Source organism: Schistocerca serialis, chromosome 10, assembly GCF_023864345.2.
Source record: "Schistocerca serialis cubense isolate TAMUIC-IGC-003099 chromosome 10, iqSchSeri2.2, whole genome shotgun sequence".
Taxonomy (NCBI): Eukaryota; Metazoa; Arthropoda; class Insecta; order Orthoptera; family Acrididae; genus Schistocerca; species Schistocerca serialis.
This window is the reverse complement of record NC_064647.1, coordinates 69,084,031-69,109,340: the sequence shown is the minus strand read 5'-3', so window position 1 is coordinate 69,109,340 and position 25,310 is coordinate 69,084,031. Positions and strand designations below refer to the sequence as shown.

The following is a 25,310-nucleotide window of genomic DNA, read 5'->3' as shown; positions in this document are numbered from 1 at the left end:
TTTCAGTGTTGTCCATTCGAGTTTTGTGATCCATGGTTTTTTAGCTGACATGTGGCCGTGCATTGTCGTGCAACAGCAGAACATCATGCTTTTGCCGATGTCGAGCTTGACGTTTCTTCAGTGTCGTCACATATGCATCAGAATTTATGGTGGTTCCACTTGGCACGATATCCACAAGCAAGAGTCCTTCGGAATCGAAAAACACCGTAGCCGTAACTTTTCCAGCAGAAGGTGTAGTTTTGAATTTTTTTGGCGAATTTTCAATTGCCACTCCATTGATTGCCTCTTCGTCTCTGGTGAAAAATGATAGACCCATGTTTCATCACCTGTCACAATTCTTCCAAGAAATTCATCTGCACCATTCTCGTACTGTTTTAAAAGTTCGCTGCATGCCGTTTTTCTTGTTTCTTTGTGAGCCACTATCAACATCCTGGGAACCCACCTGGCACAAATCTTTTATAACGCCAACACTTTCAGTATTCTGCAAACATTTCCTTCTCCTATTCCGATGTAGCGTGACGATTCGTTCACTGTGATGCGTCTGTCAGCAGTCACCAATTCGTTAACTCTCAGCACATTGTTTGGAGTGTGTGCAGTACGAGGCCTGCCACTGCGAGGACAATCCTAAATATTGCCGTGCCCGCTTTCATCACGTAACCGGCTTGCCCACCGACTAACTGTACTGCGATCGACAGAATCATCTCCATACACCTTTCTCGACCTCTTGTGGATGTTTCCCACTGTCTCGTTTTGACAGCACAGGAATTCTGTGACAGCACGTTGCTTCTGACGAACGTCAAGTGTTGCAGCCATCTTGAAGACATGATGTGACGGCGCCACTCACGGGAGCAGGTTGAACTAAGTTTGAAAACAAGCGGAAATGACGTATCTACACCCTGTGAAACTTTCACACATGCAGAATGAAAACTTTATTTTTTAGGAAAATAGCGTGCATTTCTTTTGGAGTGACTCTCGTAACAGCAACAGTTAAACACGAAGATTAACCAGTACTACAGCAGCGACTAAGAAGTGCTGCTGCACGCAGTAGCAAACGCAGTGGGCCATAGCGGTGCTGGGGTACTGGCTATTCTTCGTGTTTTACTGCCCCCGTTAATACACATCGATAAAAGGAATATCGCACTAGACTAATTTGCCACCGCTCTGCCGATTGGGCACATAAAATTTTATTTGTAATGGGAAATAAACTTACGCTTTCCGTTGACGTTTGGCGTCGCTTACAAAAGTGATGAGCAGCATTTGTCTGTGCTGACTCCAGCTACACATTGGAAAAAAAGAAATTTGCAAATAACTAGCGAAATGCCACAGAAAACGCGACTGACGACTCCTAAGAACGGCAACATGTGTACATGTCATTAACTATCAGATACGATATGCCATTCCTGTGTAGCTCATAGTCTAACTCCCTTTTTAATTTACATAATAATGTGGCAATTTACTTCAGTTCTTACCTTGACTAGTGAAATATAGTATGGACCTTGCAGTTTTAGGTTTTTGTATGCAGTTTCATTTCAGTATTGTTGGTGACATTCGAGGGATATTCGGAATATAGTCGCCGTTCGATGAGAGAAAATTGTACATTCATCAGAAAAAATATTTAGTGACGTTTTTCATTTTCTACAAACGTATTTCGCTTTTCCACGTTACCGCCTTTTATTTACAACAAGAGAATTACCCTGTCACGAACGGCTGCAGTCGAATAAAAGTACCTCTAAAATTCTAAGACGAATCAGTTCTGCGACCTATCAAGATCATTTAACTTTCAAACTCAGTTTATATGTGCAGTCAATGCTTGGAGGTTGTTGCTTTTGTGGTCTTCACTGCAGAGACTGGTTTGATGCACCTCTCCTTGCTACTCTATCCTGTGCAAGGTTCTTCATCTCCCAGTACCTACTGCAACCTACATCCTTCTCAATCAGTATAGTGTATTCATCTTTTGGTCTCCCTCTACGATATTTACCATCCACGCTGCCCTCCAGTACTAAATTGGTGATCCCTTGATGCCTCAGAATATGCCCTACCAACCGATCCCTTCTTCTAGTCAAGTTGTGCCACAAATTTCTCTTAATGGTCGTAAAGACTACAGAAGCACATGTAGCTGGCCTGCCTGGCTAGCCACACAGTCTAACACGCTGCTTCCCGAGCGGGAAGGCGTGCCGGTCCCTGGCACAAATCCGACCGGCGGATTAGTGTCGAGGTCCGGTGTGCCGGCCAGTCTGTGCATGGTTTTTTGGCAGTTTTCCATCTGCCTCGGCGAATGCGGGCTGGTTCCCCTTACTCCGCCTCAGTTACACTACGTCAGTGATTGCTGCACAAACACTGTCTCCACGTACGCGTACACCATGATTACTCTACCACGCAAATATCTGGGGTACACTCATCTGGTATGAGACGTTTCCATGAGGGATCCACTGGGGGTCGAACCGCACAATAATCCTGGGTTCGGTGTGGGGCGGCGGTGGGGTATGTGGACTGCTGTGGCCTGTTGTGGGGTTGTAAACCACTGAGAGCTACGACGAGACGAAGCCTCTCCGTCGTTTGTAGGTCCCTGTTTCAATACAAAATACACACTACAGTGTAATGGATAACTATTATATCCATCAGATTCACAAGAGTCATAAATGAGTTATTACTTGGCAAAAAGCCCAGCATTTGTTCGAAACATTGTATGTTACCACTTGCTTATAGACTCATGTTTCCCAAAACAGAAGGTGATGTGTTTCTGTAGGTGCTTCATTTATTCATTATCGAAGTGCAAATGTGGAATTTGAGTGAAGTGATTAAAATACAGAGCTATGGAACAGTACACACACATTGACAGGGTTAACATGTGAATATGTTGCATCATTTTCGATGTATCTGCGTTGCTGTAGTTAATGTAAAATATCGCACTGGTCACTGTACTATCCAGAACTCTACGATGTTTATCGTACAGACGCGGCCGACACTAATAGTTCAAGAGTGCTTTGTGACAAGGTTGGGACGAAAGAGTATTTTCATTGTGGCACAAAATGTAGCCATATCGAAAAACTCAATAACTTCTTAGTGATTATTGTTTTGTTTTACCACAAGTAAGATCATTAAAAATAGAATCCCTACTGACATAGTCTCACGTTTCAGTTTGCTGTAAACCTGATGTATGAAGATATCCCAAGACAGTGTCTCAATCTCATCGCCGAAAAGGCCTGGGAGCAAGGACACGTATGGGTAAGTATGATGACTTTTTTATAACAACTGATGCTTTATCTATGAAGGAGGTGTCACATTAAGGTCTGTGAAATTTTTCTGACTGAAAATATTTGGAGGTGTTCTGATTGCGTTATTGCACTATGATATTTTAATTCGATTGTTCAGTGGTTCACGCCTATTGCAAATTTAAGTATTTGGTTTGAGTAGAACTATAAGATTTCCTTTCGAAAATACGCTGAAGAAACTGGTGCACCTGCGTAATATCATGTACGGCCCCAGCGAGCGCACAGAAGTCCTACAGCACGACGTGCCATGGACTTGACTAATGTCTGAAATAGTCCTGGAGGGAATTGACACCATGAATCCTGCAGGGCTGTTCGTAAAGCCGTAAGAGTACAAGGGGTGGAGATTTCTTCTGAACAACACGTTGCAAGGCACCCCAGAAATGGTCAATAATGTTCATGTCTGGGGAGTCTGGTGGCCAGCGGAAGTGTTCAAACTCAGAAGAGTGTTTCTAAAGCCATTCTGTAGCAATTCTGGAGGTGTGGGGTGTCGCATTGTCCAGCTGAAATTGCCCAAGTCCGTCGGAATGCACAATGGACTTGAGTGGATGCTGGTGATCAAACAGGATGCTTACGTACATGTCATATGTTAGAGGTGTATCTAGACGTATCAGAGGTCCCATATCAATACAACTGCACACACCTCACACCAATACAGAGCCTCCACCAGCTTGTACAGTCTCCTGCTGACATCCAGGGTCCATGGATTCATGAGGTTGTCTCCATATCCGTACACGTCCATCCGCTTGATACAATTTGAAACGAGACTTGTCCGACCAGGCAACATGTTTCCAGTCATCAACAGTCCAATGTTGGTGTCGAGGGGCCCAGGCAAGGCGTACAGCTTTGTGTCGTGCAGTCATCAAGAGTACACGAGTGGGCCTTCGGCTCCGAAAGTCCATATCGATGATGTTTCGTTGAGTGGTTCGCACACTGACACTTGTTGATGGCCCAGGATTGAAATCTGCAGCAGTTTGCGGAAGGGCTGCACTTCTGTCACACTGAACGATTCTCCTCTGTCGTCGTTGGTCCCGTTCTTGCAGGATCTTTTTCCGACCGAGCGATGTCGGAGATTTGGTGTTTTACCGGATTCCTGATTTAAAGGTCCATTCGTGAAATGGTCGTACGGGAAAATCCCCACTTCATCGCCACCTCGGAGATGCTGTGTCTCATCCCTCGTGCGCTGACTATAACACCACGTTCAAACTCACTTAAATCTTGATATCTTGCCATTGTAGCGGCAGTAACCGATCTGACAACTGCGCCAGACGCTTGTTGTCTTATATAGGGACTGCCGACTGGAGCACCATATACTGCCTGTTTACAAATCTCCATATTTGATTACGCATGACTACACCAGTTTCTTTGGCGCTTCACTGTAACTCTTTCGGCAACAACGAGGAGGAATCAAAAAGTAAAGGGACTTTTGCAGTTTGCCACCGAAGTGCTTGGTAACACTGCTAGTATCCAGGGCTGAAGTATGTCGTCTGGAACAGTTCTACACAACGTGTCAGTCTTATTCTCGCGCTGGTTGTGTATTGTAGCAGACCGTGGAACATGGCAGCTCCATTGTCAATCTGCACCAAGGAGGATATAGGGGCAGTCTTTCGCTCTTTGTTTGCAGAAGACGTTAAACTTGTGAAAATTATTCGTCGAATGCAAGTGTAGTGTGGTGACAGTTATTTATAGCGTAGCAAGATCTACGAATGAACAGAGCGCTTGAAACAAGGAATGGCGGGGAAAGATCGGGCAGGTCATCGACGTCAACAGCTGTGGACAATTTGGAAGTCGTTGAGGGAGTGGTGATGGAACACGCAGTGGACGGAATCGCCAGTACTTTACATATCAGCCATGGTTCAGCACATTCCATCTTATACGACAGGCTAAACTTTGGGAAAGTATGTGCAAGATTTGTACCGACGAACTTCCAGCGTAGCGTAAGACGCGAAGGATGGCCATCTCTCGTAAAAATTTGACTCGTTATCATCGCGAGGGAGATTGATTTTTACAGCAAATCGTTACGGTAGACGAAACGTGGATGCCGCATAACAAACTGGGAAGTAAGGGCGCGAGCATGGTTTGGAAACCCCCATCATCACCAGAGGTTAAGAAATTTAAACGTCAGCCATCACCTGGTAAAGATTATGCTAAGAATGTTGTGGGACATGGAAGGTCTTGTAGCCGTTCAGTTCACCCCAAGACGCGAAACTGTGAACAATGAGAGCTACTTTGATGTGTTGCGAACTAAACTGATACTTGCAATCAGATCCAAAAGTCGTGGAAAACTGCGAAAAGTTGTTACCCTGCAGCAAGAAAACGCTCGGCCACAGTCTTCCAAACGGACGGCTGTAACAGTAAAGAAGTTGGGACTCGAATTGCTGGAACACCCGCCATGCAGTCGATGCCTGGCTCCAATCGGTTTCCATGTTTGGACCAGTGAAGGAAGCGCTCAGGGGAAGAAGATTCGCAAACCGATGTAGAAGTCATTGATGCGGTGCAAAATTGTTTACAGGCGCAACCAGAAAGCTTTTTCCCGACGGAGTCAAAAAACTTGCGAAACGTTGGACAAAGTGTGTTGAAGTCGAGGGAGGTTATGTAGAAAAATAATGTGTGTTTCAATTTTCTGTCATCAGAATAAATATTTTTTTTTCTCAAATGGCTCTGAGCATTATGGGACTTAACGTCTGACGTCATCAGTCCCCTAGAACTTGAGAACTACTTAAACCTAACTAACCCAAGGACATCACACACATCCATGCTCAAGGCAGGATTCGAACCTGTGACCATAGCAGTCGCGCAGTTCGGGACTTCGTGCGCCTAGAGCCACTCGGCCACAGCGGCCGACTTCTTTTTCTCAAAAATCTCTTTACTTTCTGACTTCCTCTTGTATTTATTTATTTATTTATTTATTTTTTTTTAGGAATTTGACACTTAAAATGTTCAAGTGTTACCGAAGATCCAAATTTCAGTTTCTTAGCTTTACCTTCAACAATATCAGCAACAAAACAAATTATTCTGTGCTCAGTTATACTGCCAAAGATAATAAGAATTGTAAACGTTCAAATCGAAACAGTTGCGGAAATAAATGAAGTATAATATGTGGGATGGAGGATTCGTAAATGAAGCCCACAACGTAAAATTAGGATTGAAAACGTATATGAAATATTTTATGCCCTGTGTGGTATCCTAAAGAGCAAATGTATATATAGAAAAACAAAAACGGGGATCTATAAATCACTTATAGTCAACATATGCATGTGAAAATTGGGACTGAAGAATATTCGTCATGAATATAGTAGGCAAAATTTTTGGGGCAGTGAAGGGCCATGTCAGCTGAGGAGGGCGCATTCGAAAAAAATGTGTAAGCATCTGATGAAATGTGCAAACTCGCATTCAGTCACGTACCCCGATACGACAAAAGTCACTTCTTCGACACGACTGAAGCCATCCACTGAAAAAATGTACTATCTTAGCCAGTAAGTGAAACCCTTCTTAGCTCACAATGAATGACTCCAGAGTGTTGAAGAAGAAGCACATATGATCATGAGTACTCGCTGATTGCCTAGAAATACCTACTGCTTTACTGTGGATCTAAGAATCAATCTTGACGCACCAAGTCCTCAACTGAATTAATACGATTACTGTAAGACAATCACAAAATTAGCCAATGGAATCTCTCTTTAGCTCATCTACGCGACATGTGAAACGTACCTCAAGTGGCGATCATATTGCGCAATATTTCATATTGCACAGTAATAATGACCGTCTTAAGATGATATTGAAGGTTGCCTAATATAGTGTACAATATACTGACGAATGGACTGTAATTAGCTTTTATTGACCTAACTATTTACAAGTGGTAAGGTCTCTAGCTAATATTGCGCGCTGCGCAACAGAATTATAGGATTATTTTTTTCGAAATCCCCTTATTCCGCAGTTATTCCGAATCGCGATGCAAAGGGTTGAAAATGAGATGAGCGTATGGCATTTATTGGCCGGGATATCCCCTTCGGGGTTCGGCCACCGTATTGCAAGTCTTTGAAGTTAACACCATTTCGGCGACTTGCGTGTCAGTGACGACGAAAATGATGGTGAAGGACATAAAACACCCAGCCCCTTGCTGGAAATCGAACCCGGGCCCCCTTGCGCTGTAGGCGGTAACACTACCGCTGCGCTACGGAGGCGGGATTGAAATTTGGCTAAAAGGTGCCAACAAAATTCCGTGGCAACGGTGCAAAAGCGTGGCGCCCTGCGATGTCAGCCTTTGCCTTGCGGCGTTTCAAACAGCAACGTGTCGACACGTGCGAAAAAAAGGCCAAAGCTCAGAACTTCATGTGAGGTGTAAGGTGGGTTAATGGTGTCACATTGGCACCAAATTTCCCTACAACTCTTCCCAACGCCGCCGTCGACGTGTCACACGATGGGAAGGTCGTCGTAACCCCTCTTACCCACATTTCACCCCTTCTCTTGTCGCCTCTGCTGTGGAGGTCAGAACCGCGACGCCAGCGTTGAAGTCGCGTGGTTTGGTTACGGGTGCCCGAGGAAAACGTTTCACACGCACAGCCGCTCAGGATCCACACGGAAGGGCTACGGAGGGGGGGGGGGGGGTTGCATAAAAGCAACCACCATTTTCCCTGGGGCGTTGATATCCACACATTTCGTTGTGGACAACTACAGTTCACAATGCGATGAGCAACAGGACGAAGTTCTTCACAGCCTTCGACACTACTGACAACCTTCGACGTTTCAAGTCTTCCCTGAGGACACTGGGGGTGGCACCTCTAATGAACGTGATTGCATTCATTCGACATACAGCGCGATCGGCAATTTTACTCTCGTGTAGAGGTTGGTACCACTAGGGACCGCTCAGTACCATTCGATGAAATCTGAACGTGACTCGAAGCAGCAGAAGGTGCTTATGATTTTTAAACCTCCTGTTTCGCATCCTCCTGTAGCTTGGTGATGAGGGGGTGCAATACTGACACACATGTGAACAGAGCGGCAAAGGGTTCCTCTAAGAGTCTTCGGTTCAGGAAAATCATTCGTGACATCCACCTACCTTAAACGTGAAACTGTACTGAAACAAGTATCCAGAATGAGATTTTCACTTTGCAGCGGACTGTGCGCTGATATGAAACTTCCTGGAAGAATAAAACTGTGTGCCAGACTGAGATTCGAACTCGCAGGAAGGTAGGAGACGAGGTACTGGCAGAAGTAAAGCTGTGAGGACGGGGTGTGAGTCGTGCTTTGGTAGCTCAGATGGTAGAGCACTTGCCCGCTAAAGGCAAAGCCCCGAGTCCGAGTCTCGGTCCGGCACACAGTTTTAATCTGCCAGGAAGTTTCAACCTGTCAAGTATTCCTAGGCGCCTATAGGCAGGCACGTGAAACAGAAGGTGTGTCGAGGGGTAGTCTGCCTGCAGGCACCTCGAACAACTTGGCAGGAGCGAATATTGCAGTCGTGCTGTGCTGAAGGAGTATGATCATTTTCGATGTGGAATCATCCTCAGAATGTCCTTTGAGATGGCTTCATACGTGTGCGGTTATCACTACCACACAAAGTGATTGGCCTTGTGCCATGTTGAGTGATCATCAGATTATGTATCTCACCTGCATGTAGAAATTTGAAGTAAATTGGCAGATCAAAAAAAGTTTTGCGTCACCCCCGTTCTCCTGAAGATAGACGTTGACTATTGATATTGTATCACAACACAGTCCTGTTGGCTATTCAGAGATGTTACTAAACCTGTCCAGAGATGTAAACAACCTTGCATGAGCAGCGCCTATTAGATGGAGGGGGTCTGACAGCCGATCAGTTCCAGTTATTCCACCAGGAAGCAGGTACACGGCTCGTCTTGTCTGTAGTTCAACCATGCCTATATGGTCAATACCGAAGTTCGATCGCGTCCGTATTGTTACTATTGTGCCAGGAAGGGCTCTCAACAAGGGAAGCGTCGAGGCATCTCAGACTGAACCATAGCGATGTTGTTCAGACTTGGAGGAGATACAGAGAGACAGTAACTGTCGATGACATTCCTCGCTCATGCCGCCCAGGGGTTACTACTGCAGTGGATCTACGGATTATAGCTCGGAGGAACCCTGACAGCAATGCTACCAAGTTGAATAATGCTATTCGCGCAGCCACGTGACTCGTGTTACAACTCAAACTTTGTGCAGTAGGCTGCATGATGCGCAACTGCACTCCCGACATCCATGGCGAGGTCCATCTTTGCAACCACGACACCACGTAGTGCTGTGTAGTGCCGAATGGACCGCTCAGGATTGGCATCACGTTATCTTCACTGATGACTGTCGCATATGCCTTTAACCAGACTATCGTCGGAGATGTGTTTGGAGGGAATCTGGTCAGGCAGAACGCCTTAAACACACTGTCCAGTGAGTGCAGCAAGGTGGAGGTTCCCTGCTGTTTTGGGGTGGCATTATGTGGGGCCGACAAACGCCGCTGGTGGTCATGCAAGGTGCCGTAACGGCTGTACAATACGTGAATGCCGTCCTCCGACCGATAGTGCAACCATATCGGCAGCATATTGGTGAGGCATTCCTCTTCATGAGCAACAATTCGCGCCCCCATCCTGAATATCTTCTGAATAACTTCCTTTAGGATAACGACATCGCTCGAGTAAAGTGGCCGGCATGTTCTCCAGACATGAACCCTATCGAACATGCCTGGCAAAGATTGGAAAGGGCTGTTTATGGATGACGTGACCCACCAACCACTCTGAGGGATCTACGCCGAATCGCCGTTGAGGAGTGGGACAATCTGGACCAAAAGTGCTTTGATGAACTTGTGGATAGTATGCCACAGGCATGCAATGATGTTTATGTGGGTCTCTATTCCAATTTTCTGTACAGGTTCCGGAACTCTCGGAACCGAGGTGATTCAAAACTTTTTTTGATGTGTGTATATGCAGAGTGAGTCAGGAGAAAAGGTACATGCTTTGAGGGGTGTACAAGTGATGATTCTGAACAAAAAAACTCCTAATAAACATATGCCCTTTTCGTAATCGTTTCCGAGTAAACCAATGAAAACTACTAGGAAAGCTAAACGTGTAGCGGCGTCCTTACTATGTCAGTACGACTTCACTTGCGCATGGTGCAGTTGTTTACCTCAAGTCTCAATCCGACAGTGCTTGTCGTAGTGCAAGGAACTACAGTGTTGTTACGCGAACAACGAATACAGTTTTGTGTGGTGAAAATGCCACGGATCTTCACACATGCAGAGTATGCTGACATGGTGTTTGTCTATGGTTTGTCGAATGGGAATTAAAGAGGTGCTGTGCGAGAATACCAACAACGATTTCCGAAGCAGATAGCAGGAGGTTTAGCTGCGTGTTTCACTGATTGCGTGAGCGTGGTACGCTTCCCAGCGTAAATATTGTCTCTGAACGTCCCGTACAACAAACTCTTGATGTAGCTGAGAACATTCTTCATTAGTGGAACGCAACCCTACTACTAGCTCTATAAGAATTGCTGCCCAGCTTGGTATTCCACAGACACGAGTGATACGCACAGTACACGAGCACAGTCTGTATCCCTTTCATCGGCAGAGTGTACAACATCTGCATGAAGATGATGCTGCCGCCCGGCAAGAATTCTGTCAATGGATCATTGCCAACGATCGATTAATTCCACGTATTCAGTTCACTGATACGTCAGTATTTGCCCGCAACGGAATCAGCAACACGCGCAACTTTCATGTATGGGCAAATTAAAATTTGCACACTACTGTGGAAACGAAATTTCAACGACGTTTCTCAGTCAACGTGTGATGCCGTATTATTGATGACCAACTCATGGGTTCAGTTGTTTTAGAAAACTGTCTTACTGGGACACGGTATCTTGAATTTCTTCAAAATGTGTTATCTGAATACGTGGAGGATATTCCTGTGGCAGCACGAGCCCATGTGTACTTTCAGCATGACGGAGCTCCTACACATTCCGTACGGCCAGTGACACAGTATCTCAACACAACGTATCCTGGTCGTTGGATCTGTCACCGGGGAGTCATTGCTTTGCCACCGAGGTCGCCCGATCTTACCCCATTGGATTACTGTTTATGGGAGTGGCTGAAGAGCGACGTGTACAAGCGCAGAGTGGACACAAGAGAGGAACTTCTAGCTCGTATTTTACGTGCTTGTGCCCAGGTAAAGGAATGCGAAACTGAGCTCCGATCGTCGACGCAACACCTGTCTACAAGAGCAGCATCATGCACCGAATTTGACGATGGACTGTTTGAACATCTTCTGTGAGGAAATGTACACAATTAAACAAACCATAACATAAAATTATCTTAATTTTCCGTCACCTGCACCTTTCCTGCTCCTAGTTGTTTACATTGGTTTACCCAGAGACGGTTAAGAAAAGGCCATATATTTATTAGAAGCTTTTTATTCAGAATCACCAGTAGTATCACCCGTCAAAGCACGTACCTTACCTCCTGACTGAACTTGTATACATATGGAGAGAGAGAGAGAGGGGGGGGGGGGGGGGAGGAGAGAAAATATGTAGCCTATGTCCGCTCACATGTTCACTAGAGTATCGTTACGAAATTTGAAGTAAATCGGCCAAAAACGTTTTAGAGATTTTTGGTAACCATCTTTCCTCTTTATAGATTACACATGTATATATTTATAGTCAGAAATCTTATGTTGAAAATGATCGTCCTCTTGTCTTGAAGATAAAGTACGAAAAATATCATGAAGGTCGGAATAAAACTGTAGTTTTTTTGAATTACAGATAAATAATCAAACGAACACTCTTTTTTATATACCGGATAGTTACAATTGAACTTTCCATATCTAACACGTTATAACATGAAAACTAATTACCCTACAAACACCGAAGTTGGTGGCATTAATGTTAAGGAATAGTGCAGAATCAATTCAATTGAAACACTTTTAATACGCTGCTACGGTACATCATGCCATTACAAACCAGTATCATGACTGCTACAAAAGCTGTTCAATATGGCGCCGATCAGTGTCCAGAAGAGTCTGAAAGCGCAGGATTGCATTTTGCACGGCAGAACGAAGCATGTCCGTGGGTATGGTGGCTACCTCTCTTGATATGCTGCATTTCAGACCAACACATGTGTGAATGGTCCCCTGGTAAACCCTGTCCTACAGATAAGACCCACAACCAGAAGTCACAGGGAGTGAGAGCAGGTGATGGTACCGATCAAGCTTTTGGAAACGACGGGCTGACAATTCGATCGTTTCCAACTGTGTTTTCACGAGCGAAGTGCGGTGGGGTCACATGCTGCATGAAAACTGTTGAGTTCAAGGCGTCTCTCTAGTGCAGAGCGGGTATGACATACTGGAGAAGCATATTGCAGTAACGCTGGCCAGTCACACTGCACGTCTTTCATCCTGTAGCGCCAATCTCTTCAAAAAAGAATGGGCCAATGATGAACGTAGCTGTGAAGCCACACCATGTGCTGACACGTTCACCATACAGAGGAACTTCCTGCACAATGAATTGTGGTGAAGATTCCCACCCTCGGCAATTCTGTGTGTTCGCCTCATCCGTCAGAGAAAAATTAGCTTCGTCTGTCCATAAGATGGTCCAGGGCGAGCCCTCGTCAACTTCAATCCTTACGCGAAAGTGGAGAGCGACATCAGCACGCTGTTGTTCGTCCTGAGGTGCAAGCTGCTGTACAATATGGATCTTGTATGGACACCATTTGAGAATGATTCGAAGCGCCTTCCGCACAGTGGAACACGGGATGTTCAACTGTCGTGAAACAGCACGTGTACTGCCTGACAATCGGGAGTTTTGAGCTGCCTTGTCTGCCATAGCAACAGCGCTTTCATCAACAACCTGTAATGCAAGCGGTCGTTGGCCTCTTCCCATAGCGACGCCCGGTTCTCCAGTTCATTCAAACTTCTTCATAATGCTCCACACAGCACGTGGATAAAGAAGACCCTTCCATAATCCTTTCAGCCAGCAATATTCCCGAAGTGCAGCTGCAGCATTGCTGTTGTTTTGATAACAGAGCTTCACCAGTAATGCCCTGCTCCTTTTGTCCAAGACCATGTTGACATGTCAGGTGCACTGCGGCTGGTCATGTGTGTGAGACTGTGAATCACAATGATTGATCATGACACCTGGTGGCCATAGTTGGAACTGGACGGTGGCGCTGTGATGCATGGAAATCGTGAACTTCATTCTCTGGAGATTATTGCTACCAAGTTTGGTACCTGTACGCTAATTAGTGTCTGTCCTATAACGTGTTAAGTAGGGTAAGTTTAACTATAACCACTTAGTGTATAGATTATGCAAACTTATTACTTACTTTTGAGTTATAGCACTGTAGTGTGCCCATGGGTTACTTTGTAGGGGTAGGGGGGGGGGATAACCAGGTGGTACGGAGTACTTTTAATACACTTTTAAGAAAAAGAAAACGATACAGAGTTATGAAAGTTGGTCACAAATTGTAAATCATGAAGGTATCGACAGAAAATCAAATTTATAAACTTTGGCGGCCGATGGATGGATGTGTGATGTTGCAGAGCAGTTTCACCTCATAGCTGGCAAGGATAGTAAACAACGGTCGTGTCGATACCAGGGCATAAAGTTTTTCCAAATTTCGTTCCGTATATTCATATGCACAGTGATTATGCCCCACAGACAGATACATGAGCAATACGCACAGATGTCTGCGTTTCAGAGAGGATGTTGAGTTCAAAGAAGCCAATTGGAGTAATAGGTAATTTGCTGGACATTTGAATGGGACTGATGTCACTATTCGACGACGTTTGCAGGAATGAGTGAACTATGGTCGAATATAATGCCAGGAAGAAAGTGGTCGACCTAGAAAGATGATAGAACGTGTCGACCAAGCAATCGTCAAGAGGTACTCATAGCCCTGTGTTCACCATTGTCATCCATCATACATGCAACAGATGCTTCAGTACCCACAGAGATCATTAATACACTCACAAAAAGGGGACTAAGCTCACGGCGTCTCTTGCACCAACTACCATTGACCTCTCTACAGCAGGCCGGTGTGGCCGTGCGGTTCTAGGCGCTTCAGTCTGGAACCGCGTGGCCACTATGGTCGCAAGTTCGAATCCTGCCTCGGGCATGGATCTGTATGATGTCCTTATGTTAGTTAGGTTTAAGTAGTTCTAAGTTCTAGGGGACTGATGACCACAGATGTTAAGTCCCATAGTGCTCAAAGCCATGTGAAACATTTTTGAACCTCTCTACATCCACAAGTGAACAAGCCCGTTTTCAGTGGTGTCGGCAACATTTGGCCCGAAATCTCATTGATTGGAGTAAAATTGTCTTCAGCAATGAATCCTCCTCCTTGCTGCTCCCAATGACCAGCGCAGTCGTGTCCGGAGACGCTCCAGACGCCGGCCGCTGCGGCAGAGCGGTTCTAGGCATTTCAGTCTGGAACCGCACTGCTGCTACGGTCACAGATTCGAATCCTGCTTCGGGCATGGATGTGTGTGATGTCCTTAGGTTAGTTAGGTTTAAGTAGTTCGGCTGATGACCTCAGATGTTAAGTCCCATAGTGCTTAGAGCTATTTGAACCATTTGAACGCCCCAGACAGTGGTGAGATACCAACCTGACTGTCACCCAATAACCGGGAGTGATGATCTGGGATGGCATTTCATTTCATAGCGGAACCTTTTAGGTTGTCAACTGAGCTGCCTTTAAAGCACAGCGGTATGTCGATATGTCGACGATGTTCTTTGACCAGGTTTGTTGTCCTCCATAGCAAGCTATCCTGGGCTTACATTTCAGCAAGATAATGACTAACCACACACAGCGAGAGTTTATACTGCCTTTCTTCGTGCCTTTCAAACCCTATCATGGCCAACAAGGTCGCCACATCTCTCCCTAATTGAGAACATTAGCGTTACTGGAAGGAACCAACTCGGGATTTTGAGTGTCTAAAGCGCCAGTTGGACTGAACTTGGGACAGTATCCGTCAGGAGGGCATACAACAACTCTGTCAACCAAAGCCACGACGAGAAGCTGCTTGCATAAGGGTCAGAGGTGGACCAACGATTTACTGACTTGCCCAATTTGTGAAGATCTTTCTCTTGAATATATCACCCAATTTCCCTGAAATTGCAATCACTTGTTTGGATATATATACACATCACAACTACCCATTTCCATCCCATTCGGAAAGTTCCTATGTGGTACTTTTTTTTGTCTTAACGCGCATTTTGGAAGGTGAACGGTAACTTTAAATAGCCGTAAAAAAGTTCCAGTTCCGACTATGTTAAAAACCCCCGTAATACCGATATGTAAATCGTTTCCTCGAAAGAAAACCAGCTGACTACACTATAATACTTCTCCTTTACCCGAGAATTAGGTGTTGGTCACGATCCCCCTTGCCCCCAGGCATAGGTGCCTAGTACTGCAGACAGCACAAAACAGTTACTGCCCTTACTACATTATCACTTTGTTGCGATTATATTCTAAAGACAGATGTTATTTTTCAGGTGCCCATTTTCATTGACCCTCACAACTTCAGAACAGTAGGAGTTTTGAGGTACCTTCGCGAGAAGAGAGGAAATGGCAGCTACAGCAGCAGCAGCCTCTGTCGTGCCACTGACGTTGCAGATGGGTGCACCACACCCCTGCCAGAGGATCAGGTGGGGTCTCCAGCAGGCTCCAGTGGCTGTGCGCAAGCAGCGAAGTGGCATGAGCACTGGCTGGATAGCGACGAGGGCACCAGGTACTCGTTACTACATTATTATGACAATTTTAAGGCACAAGTAATGTATCTCATTTCAAAGAGATGTAAAAAAGCTACAGTTCTAAACTGTTTCACTTGTTCATTTACTCAAAAGCTATTTTTTTGTACTTCTGCCGTTACATACAAATATTCGGTTGACGTCAAAGTTTGATAAGCGGTTCTACATTGTAAATTTGCCCTTAGAATATATGAACAACTACTTTTTGATTTGAATTTTTGAAATTCTTTGTATCGTTTTTAGCTCGTTTTCATCCATCACTCATAATATTTCTTCTTCTTCTTCTTCTTCTTGTGGCGGGGTTCTACAGCTCTCGCCACATGTCACATCTCTGTCGCTAAATGCCTTGATCTTGCCGTTCTTCGTCATTCCTTTCTATTCCTCTTCTCTACCATCGCTTCTTGAATATGCATGCATATCCAATGGAGGAATGTGCCATTCTTGACAACACAGACACCGCAATAGTGTGTTTATCCACCGATACCAGGCAGCAAATTTCAATTAAAATGTCCTCCCCTGTATGGGAGTACATAATGTGTGTATGAATATATACTTGCGACAGAAACGACAACATATGGAAGTTTGGTTCTGACCATGAGTCGTACACAGATAGTTAAAGCAGTTAAGGCGACCACACACATAAAACGAGAAATTCGGGCTCGAGTCCTGGTCTTGCATAAATTTTCATTGTCATCATTCCCATATACAGCTGATGGTTTTCATAACGGCTGTAGTCGCTACAGCACCTGTTCCTTCGATCATGCATGCAAGTCTGAAGGAACTATGGATCGTAATTTTGAACGCAACGGGCACTGCAATGTCGTATTTTAACTTTGGTGTACCCCCCCCCCCCCCCCCGCATTCATCCCCCCCACCCTCCCCCCGAGATGTTTTCGTACCACAGATATGCCCGATGTAAACCAGTTCTTTGGTTCAACAAATAAAAGTACCACAGACTGACTGCTCTCAAAAGAATGGACAGGTAAACAACAGTTAATATAACGGGTGGCCAACAGAAAGACTACAGAATAGTTTCACTTGAAAAGAAAGAACGAATAACTTAGTCAATGTGTATAACTACAACAGAATGTACCCCCTGTTTTCATTCCGTTTCTGGTTTCTCTCAAAAGAAATGAATGGCCATAAAACAGCAGCTAGCTAAATCAATTATTTCCTTTCAGTTGTCTCCGTAGACTGGTTTCACTCAAAAGGATGAATGAAGGATTTAATCGATACATCAAACTACAACCAAATACGAGTAAGTCGAATGTTTTCTAACAAACCACTGAATCGATTGTTTTACTTCGTTGTTCTCATCAAGCTTCTTATAATATCTTGTTGACTTACTTGTTTTAAGACGTCACTTTCATTACTTAATGGTGTCAAATCGTTGAGCATTGTGTTATAATAGGAAGGTTCGAATCCGTCTTCTGATATACTTCAGTTTTGAAAATGACATTTTTCCACTGTTCTTTGCGATTATAAGGGGCAAGTACGTCCTTCCACAGCAGTGATATCAGGGGAACAATGTTTGATGCCTTATGGGGCCAATTTTGGGATGAAATGATGAATGGAAGAAATCGACTTTCGCTGGATACTAACTCATATGAAAGTCCTTTAAAACTTCTTTTAAAAGTCTTGTGGTTATGCTAATTCATGTGCGATTCGTTTGTCTGGGAACCACTCGGAGTTTGTCCTGATGGAGAGCGAAGTTTGAAAAGTGAATGTGTTTAGCACAAGCAGTCCATTCAAAATAATTACGTCTTCGTCTTGCAAGATTGTAAGGAACCCCACACCAAACTATTGGTATTAATTTTAAATTTTTGATGGAGCTGCCCTCCCTGTTGGAGCCCAGACAGCACCTCTAATTTAAAAGGCTGTCAGTTCTCCTCCAGTGAAGAAAGAGATTTTGGAAGGGAGTGGCGAGTACATCCCATGCTGCTCGACTGAGAAACTTGTTTCTAAAGGTACTGGAAAACTGATACAGCGATAGACAGAAGATGTTGGCAGGCAGGGTTGGGTGTCTATGTTGCGAAATTGTGCCATTGCAGATTTTATAATGGTGTTCTAATATATTAGAAAGGTGTTGTGTAGATACTTTTTGACTTACTTTCGTACTAAATAAGTATATTCATATTCAGAAACGGTGCTGCTACCGTCGCACTTGAGTACCCTAAAACCAACATCACCACCACCTCTGTCATCATCATCATCATCATCATCATCATCATCATCCTGCTTGTTGTAGGTCTGCTGCTATGGAGTACAAGAAGGGAGCACTCACTACAGAATTTGGAGCATTGTACGAGAAGCGTGTGCTGGCCCTGGTCCTCCTCCGCTGCCTGAGGCGTGGGCTTCTCTTCCAGTTGTCTCCCAACAATCGCGATGCAGGCAGGTTCGACGATGTGGTGCTGGTGTGGCGACGCGAGGAACATTCTGAGGCGCACGCCCTGCTCGTCCAGGTCAAACACAAATCCTCTGGGAGGAAGACCATCCCCAGCCGCATGTGGCTGACCCTGTCTCCCAGGCCTGACTTCAGTCTCAGCAAGTACTGCACTTCCTTCAGAGAAATTAGCAAGTCACTGGTGAAGGGCAGAGTCACATGCGTCTTGCTGACGAACGCCTGCCTCGATGACAGTAGCCACAGCATGTTTCAGCGCCAGGATGTGGGCAGTGTCCCAGGTCTGGAGCTGCTAGAGGCTGGTGGTGACCTGTACAGGCTCAACCCTAAAAACGAACAGGTGTGGAAGGCAGTCCATGAGGACATAAGCTTTGTGGAGAATTTCTACCTATTGTGTAATCAGAGGGATTATGTGAACATATTGGGCGACATTTACAGAGAGTTGGAACATTTGTTGGGCGCAGGTAACCTGTGAGGATCCATCTGGTAAGATATGTGTGATGACCTCACGTCTTGGATGAACAAATAGTGTGTGTGTTTGACGAGTGGCTGGAGCAATGGTTGGACACTTGTAGTTGAATACACCAGGAAAGAGACTGAGTGAAGAATGGTGACCACCAGACGTGAGTATTGCAGTGTGGCTGTTCTTTCGGGTTAAATAGAGTTCTGTAACTCAGCAAAGATGAAGCCTCCTGAAATGGGAACGGTGGTTCTCTCTGCTACTAAGACTCGCCAAAGACTGGCTCACAAAACGCACACCTTGGTAGCTATGGACAGGTTCTTCGCTGCTGGGTATGAAAGAGTTAATTTTTTGAATTGTACAAATTTCTTTTATACGATCTCAGAAAATATTTTGCATCATTAAATTAAAAAAAAAAGAAAGAAAGAAAAAAGAGGTTGAAATGGCTCTCAGCACTCTGGGACTTAACTTCTGGGGTCATCAGTCCCCTAGAACGTAGAACTACTTAAACCCAACTAACCTAAGGACATCACCCACATCCATGCCCGAGGCAGGATTCGAACCTGCGACCGTAGCGGTCGCGCGGTTCCAGACTGAAGCGGCTAGAACCGCTCGGCCACTCTGGCCGGCCATTACATTCAATTAGCCACCGTTGGCCACCATCAAAACAATTGAAATCAGCCTCAGATGATAACCCAGAAATGCTTTGTTATAGCAAATGCATTTATTTATTGCTGAGCCAAAACATAATTACCATGTGCTTAATAGCGTGTTCCTCCACTATTGGAACGCAATTGCATGGGGGCTTAATTAAATATAATGCAAATAATTTTAATTTTAGTAGCTGTCTGTCAGGCTACGCAGTCTCGTAACCGGTTGGCCCTGACTAGTATTACTCCGCAATCTGACTGCATGGAATAACAACAAAGAATGAAAGGAAATTTCCAGCAACTATAAAAGCTACGAAACAAAAAACTCCGAAACAACAAAGCACAAGTGTAACTGTTCTGTGTGTGGAAGTGTGATTCAACGTAGACATCTGGCACGGTTCTTCCTCACTTCGACAAAACGCCATTCACAATGAAGTAATAAAAAAACCAGAAATACTATGATTGCACATAGAAACCAGAATTACACTCTAATACATGAACACAAGCCAGATGCATTGTTGACTGAACCTGTGACCAAGAGACATTGTTAGTTAGGAAATTTGAAATACAAATTTTTTTTTATTACCTCATATATATTGACGAAAAATACACTGTGGTTATTACAACATCCCCAATCGAACAGCATCGGGTGTCTAGCCCATTAGAACAACTGCACACGACATGCTCACAACTAGTACTGCTATTGACATCCTCTCAACAACCTCTAACCACGGCAACTTCTCAACTAGGACTGCCAGTGGAGGCGGCGGAATAAAACTCTTTGGCGCAATCTCTGGCGCTGTGACTCAGTGTAGCCACCTTTCACAATACAGCTGCGAATGTGCTTGACATGCGTTCGATAATTGTTTAGTAGTTTTCCAGACAATGTGGCTGAAGGAAAGTTTCAGAGAGAACATCGGGCAACACTGGACTGTAACAGGTGAAAGGAATACGGTTGAAGTTGGGTGCATAGCTTTCAGAGATGAAATAGTAAAGGCAGCACACGATCACATAGGTAAAAAAGCAAGACCGAGTAGAAATCCCTGAATAACTAAGTTTAAATGATGAAAGGAGAAAATATAAAAATACAGCAAGGGAATACAAACGTGTAAAATATGAATTGACAGAAAGTGCAGAACAGGTAAGCAGGAATGGTATGCAGAACTAGGGGACAGATGAGACCTTCGAAGAAAATAGAAGCGACTGTGTGAATATCAAGAGTTTTGCAAGTACTAAGCAAAGGACACAATGAAAGGCGGACGGCACATATAGAATGTCTATACAAGGGAAACTAACTTGAGGTCAATGTTGTAGAGAGAGCAAAAGGAGGAGATGAAGATAATAAGGGAGATATGATACTGTGAGAAGTATTTCACAGAGCACTGAAAGGTAACAAGGTCCCTGCAATAGATCATATTCCCTGAGAATTACTGAGACCCTTGTGAGAGTTAAAAAAATTGTTCAAATGGCTCTGAGGACTATGCGACTCAACATCTGAGGTCATCAGTCCCCTAGAACTTAGAACTAATTAAACCTAACTAACCTAAGGACATCACACACATCCATGCCCGAGGCAAGATTCGAACATGCGACCGTAACTGTCGCGTGGTTCCAGACTGAAGCGCCTAAAACCGCTCGGCCACTGCAGCCGGCGTGAGAGTTAGCTGTGACAAAATTATTGCATCTGGTGTGCAAGATATACGATACTGGGGAAATACACTCACTCACACTTAAGAAAAATGTAATAATTCCAATTCCAAATAAGGCAGTCGCTCTTAAGTTATGAATTAGTTTAATAGGTCATCAATGCAAAATACTGACACTAGTTATTTACACAAGAGTGGAAGAACTGGTATAAGGCAACAATGTGGGAAATCAGTTTGGGTTTCGGAGAAATACAGGAACACAGATGCCTGATCGTACCACTTATCCAAGAAGATAGATTGAAGAAAGAAAAACCTATGTTTATAGCATTTCTAGATTTAGAGAAAGCTTTTGTCAACGTTAAGTGACCTATTGAAATTTTGAAGAGAGTAGGAATAAAATACAGGGAGTGAAATGGTATCTACAACTTGCACAGAAAGCCGTCCGCATCTGTAAGATGTGAGGGGCATGAAAGGCAAACAGTGATTCAGAAGGGAGTGAGACAGGATCGTAGGTATCTCCAATATTATTCAGTCTGCACATCGAGCAAGCAGTAAAGCAAACCAAGGAGATATGCAGGAAGGGAATTAGAGTTCAGGGAGAAGGAATGAAATCTCTGCCGTTTGACGATGACACCGGAATTCTGCCAGAGACAGAAGTGGGCTTGGAGGAGCATTTCAACGGAATACACAGTGTCTTGAAAGGATATAAGATTAACATCAATAAAAGCAAAACAAGGGTAAAGGAATGTGGTCGAATGGTGAGGGAATGAGATTTCGAAATGAGACGCTAGAAATAGTAGAAGAATTTTTGCGCTATGGGTCGTAACATAACTGATGGTGGCCGAAATAGAGAGGATACAAAATGTTGACTGGCAATAGCAAGAGAAGTATTTATAAAAAAAAGAGGAGTTTATTAACATCTAATATCAGTTTAAGCCTTTCACACCTCTATTTCTTCTGGACGAAGAAAAATTTTCTTTATGCTGTAACGCTCTTAGGTGATCTTTCAGTCATTTTAGATGCAAGATTTATACAAAATTATGTACCCACTTCCAAAAAGTACTTTGTCATTTCTTCTTTTTATGTACTAAAATAACTAATTTTGAAATATTCACTGCTTTGATAAATAAACTGATCATTCAAGAATTGCCATGCAAAATAACAATAATAATATTCATTTACACTGTAGAACACAAGTAACAAAACACGTCTGTGTATTCTGGCGGCCACAAGCTGCTGTGCATTACTACGGTGCGTTGTTGAGATTTTTATAGTGAAGACCAATAGTTGGCAGTGCTTGTACATGATGAAAAGACTGAACATTCACAAAAGTGTTCATGAGGTTTCCACGTAGGAAAGAAATTATTCTGTTGCAACGAAGAGACAGTAAAATTTAATCTACACAATTGCATCAGTGAGTCTGAAAGGGATAAGTGTTAGAAAGTCTTTTTTTAGGGTATTTGTCTGGACTGTAGCCTTGTGCAGAAGTGAAACTTGTTAGATAAGCAGTTCAGAGGAGAACGGAGTGAGAGCTTTTGAAAAGTGGTGCTACAGGAGAAAGATCACAACGACAACAACGTGGCACCAAATATCTAGTCACGAATTGCCATAAATTAAGAGCCAGTGCTCTGTGGGTGTGGAGCTTGCGTCCAATAGCACCCCATATGTGTTCCACCGACTTCAGAGTGAACGAATTTGTTGGCCAAAATGTCAACATTCATTATCTCATGTCACAAGGCAAAAATCGCGCTGCAGTGGTTAGAGAATGTTGTGAATGTTGTGAATGTTGTGAATGTTGACGTTTTGGAGGGAAGATTCCATCGCTTTCATCGATGGAATGAATCCCCGTTCGTCACTATTCTTCTCATATACTTTCCTTACTGTGTTTCATTTGTAAAACGCCACCAGTCAGCAATCAGAATCGTATTGGCTTGTCAGTGCAAGTGTAGAAAACTACATTGTCTGTTGCTCGTTGGTCCTTTTAGTATTGCGAAATTACGGTTCCGTAAACTAACCTTGGCCACACCCATCAGCTGTCATTCTCCAATGGTAGCTTTGAATTCCTTGACGAAAGTTATTATATTTTTAAATTAGTGGAAGGTTCGAAAGCCAGTTCACCTGAACGAACACAGTAAAGCTGAAAACGTAGCTTAGCTCATTTTAAATAGTGGTAACAATAAACATGTAACGACTGAAGACAGTTTTGTCATTATTATTATTCACGTTTAGACCTTACTGCATTGACTTTTGCCCTTTCCTTGCCCCCATATTACAGTCACTTCTTCAGCATGAGCAAGTAGTTCATGTCGTCTTTGGTTTTACTTTCTGGATAACTGCTCATTCCTGAACACTCTACCCCAAATTCTTCTTTTCGAGGTTGTGCTACCTCTGGTTGTTACAGGTTTCCTTTTACTGCTGTGATTTATTTCATCGGTCGGTGCACAACAGCACACGTTATCAATGTGTTCCAAAAAGCCACCAGCAAAAACGAGATTTTGCAGAGCGTCATATGTCAGGTTCTATTGATCACAGAAATAATGAGTTACGTAATTTAGATAGCCCTTGGTATCATGATCATTTGTCTACCTACTGGAAGAATGGGTTTACTGTATCTGTCCTGCAGTACAAAGTCAAAATTTACACATTGCACACATCATCCAATCCAGGCAATTTGAGTAAATTAGTTGTTTCTTTTGCATTAGGTGTAGTCTAGAGTGGACCTTAAGTGGCTTATGAAAGGTTACAGAACTCCTCCCTTGGGATCAAAGACGATTTGCCTGTTAAATCACCCATAGTGACCTCAGAGAATCTTGGTCCTCGCAGATCAGAGATAGAAAAGATTATTATGGTTTTAGTAAACTGCAGGAGCATTCAAGGAAAGGTCCCAGAATTAGCATCGCTTACTGACGGTTATAATGCACAGATAGTATTGGGAACAGAAAGATGGTTGAAACTAGACGTCAATGACAACGAAATTCTAAGTTTCGATTGGAATTTTTATTGTAAGAATAGGTTAGTCGCCAATGGTGGCGGTGTGTTTATTGCAGTAAAAAATTCGACAAAATCTAGCGAAATTATCACGGATACGGAATCTGATGTAATCTGGTTGAAACTGATTATCAAAGGACGGTCAAAAATGGTGATCGGATGCTTTTATAGACCACTAGTGTCAGGTAGTATAGCTGTAGAGCGCTTCAGACAGAACTTGCAGAATAGCATTAGTAATTTTCCTGATCAGGTTGTTGTAATAGGTATACCAGGTATAGATTGGGAGTGTTATACCTTCAAAACTGGTGGCAGAGACAGGGATTCGTCTGGCATTGTTCTGGATGTCTTGTCTGAAAATTACCTGGAGCAGACAGAGAACCTACTCGTGAGGGTGACGTCTTAGACCTCCTGGCAACAAACAGACCTGAACGTATCGAATCAGTTACGACAGAGGAAGGTATCAGTGTTCGTAAGGCTGTGACAATATCTATGACGGATGGGATACAAATTTCAGAATATCTCAGCAGTCAGCATCAAATATTCTGTGATGAGGACGAAGATGTGGAGAACAAACGGAAAAGATTCAAAGGTGTCCTTCAATACGCTCTAGACAAGTATATTCCGGTAAGGTTTTAAGGGAAGGAGAAAATTCATCATGGTTTAATAGCCGTGTTAGAAAAGCGCTACGTACACAAAGAGAACTTCATCTCAAATTCAAGAGAAGTAAAAACCTAGCTGACAAACAAAAGCTGATCGAAGCGGAAATGAGCGTAAGGAGAGCAATGAGAGAAGCGTTCAATGATTTTGAAAGTAAGACGTCAACCGACCTGAGTAAAAAGCCTAAGAGATTTTGGTCGTATGTAAAACCAGTAGGTGGGTCAAAATCATCTATTCATTCTCTCAGCGACCACATTTGCAACGAAACGGAAGATAACAGAGAGAATGCCGAAATATTGAATTCGGTCTTCCGAAGATGTTTCACCGCGAAAAATCGTAACACTGTCCCTCATTTCAATCGTCGTACGAACTTCGAAATGGCAGATATTGAGAACCGATGCCGAAATGAAAAGCAGCTACAATCACTTAGTAGTGGAAAGGCGTCAGGACCAGATGAGATACCTATAAGATCCTATAAGATTATGCGAAAGAACTCGTTCC

The 25,310-nt window shown here is 43.8% G+C and overlaps 1 protein-coding gene across 1 annotated transcript in view; it reads left to right on the top strand.

Moving 5' to 3' along the window:
• The window catches only part of LOC126424839 (uncharacterized), a 94,384-nt gene extending 71,148 nt beyond the window's left edge, over window positions 1-23,236 (top strand). Inside the window, exons 5-7 of the mRNA XM_050087645.1 lie at window positions 3,139-3,225; window positions 15,753-15,988; window positions 18,256-23,236. Coding sequence (XP_049943602.1) covers window positions 3,139-3,225; window positions 15,753-15,988; window positions 18,256-18,883 — 951 coding nt within the window. The 3' untranslated portion in view covers window positions 18,884-23,236. The remainder of the gene's footprint in view (window positions 1-3,138; window positions 3,226-15,752; window positions 15,989-18,255) is intronic.
• Window positions 23,237-25,310: the final 2,074 nt, after the last annotated feature.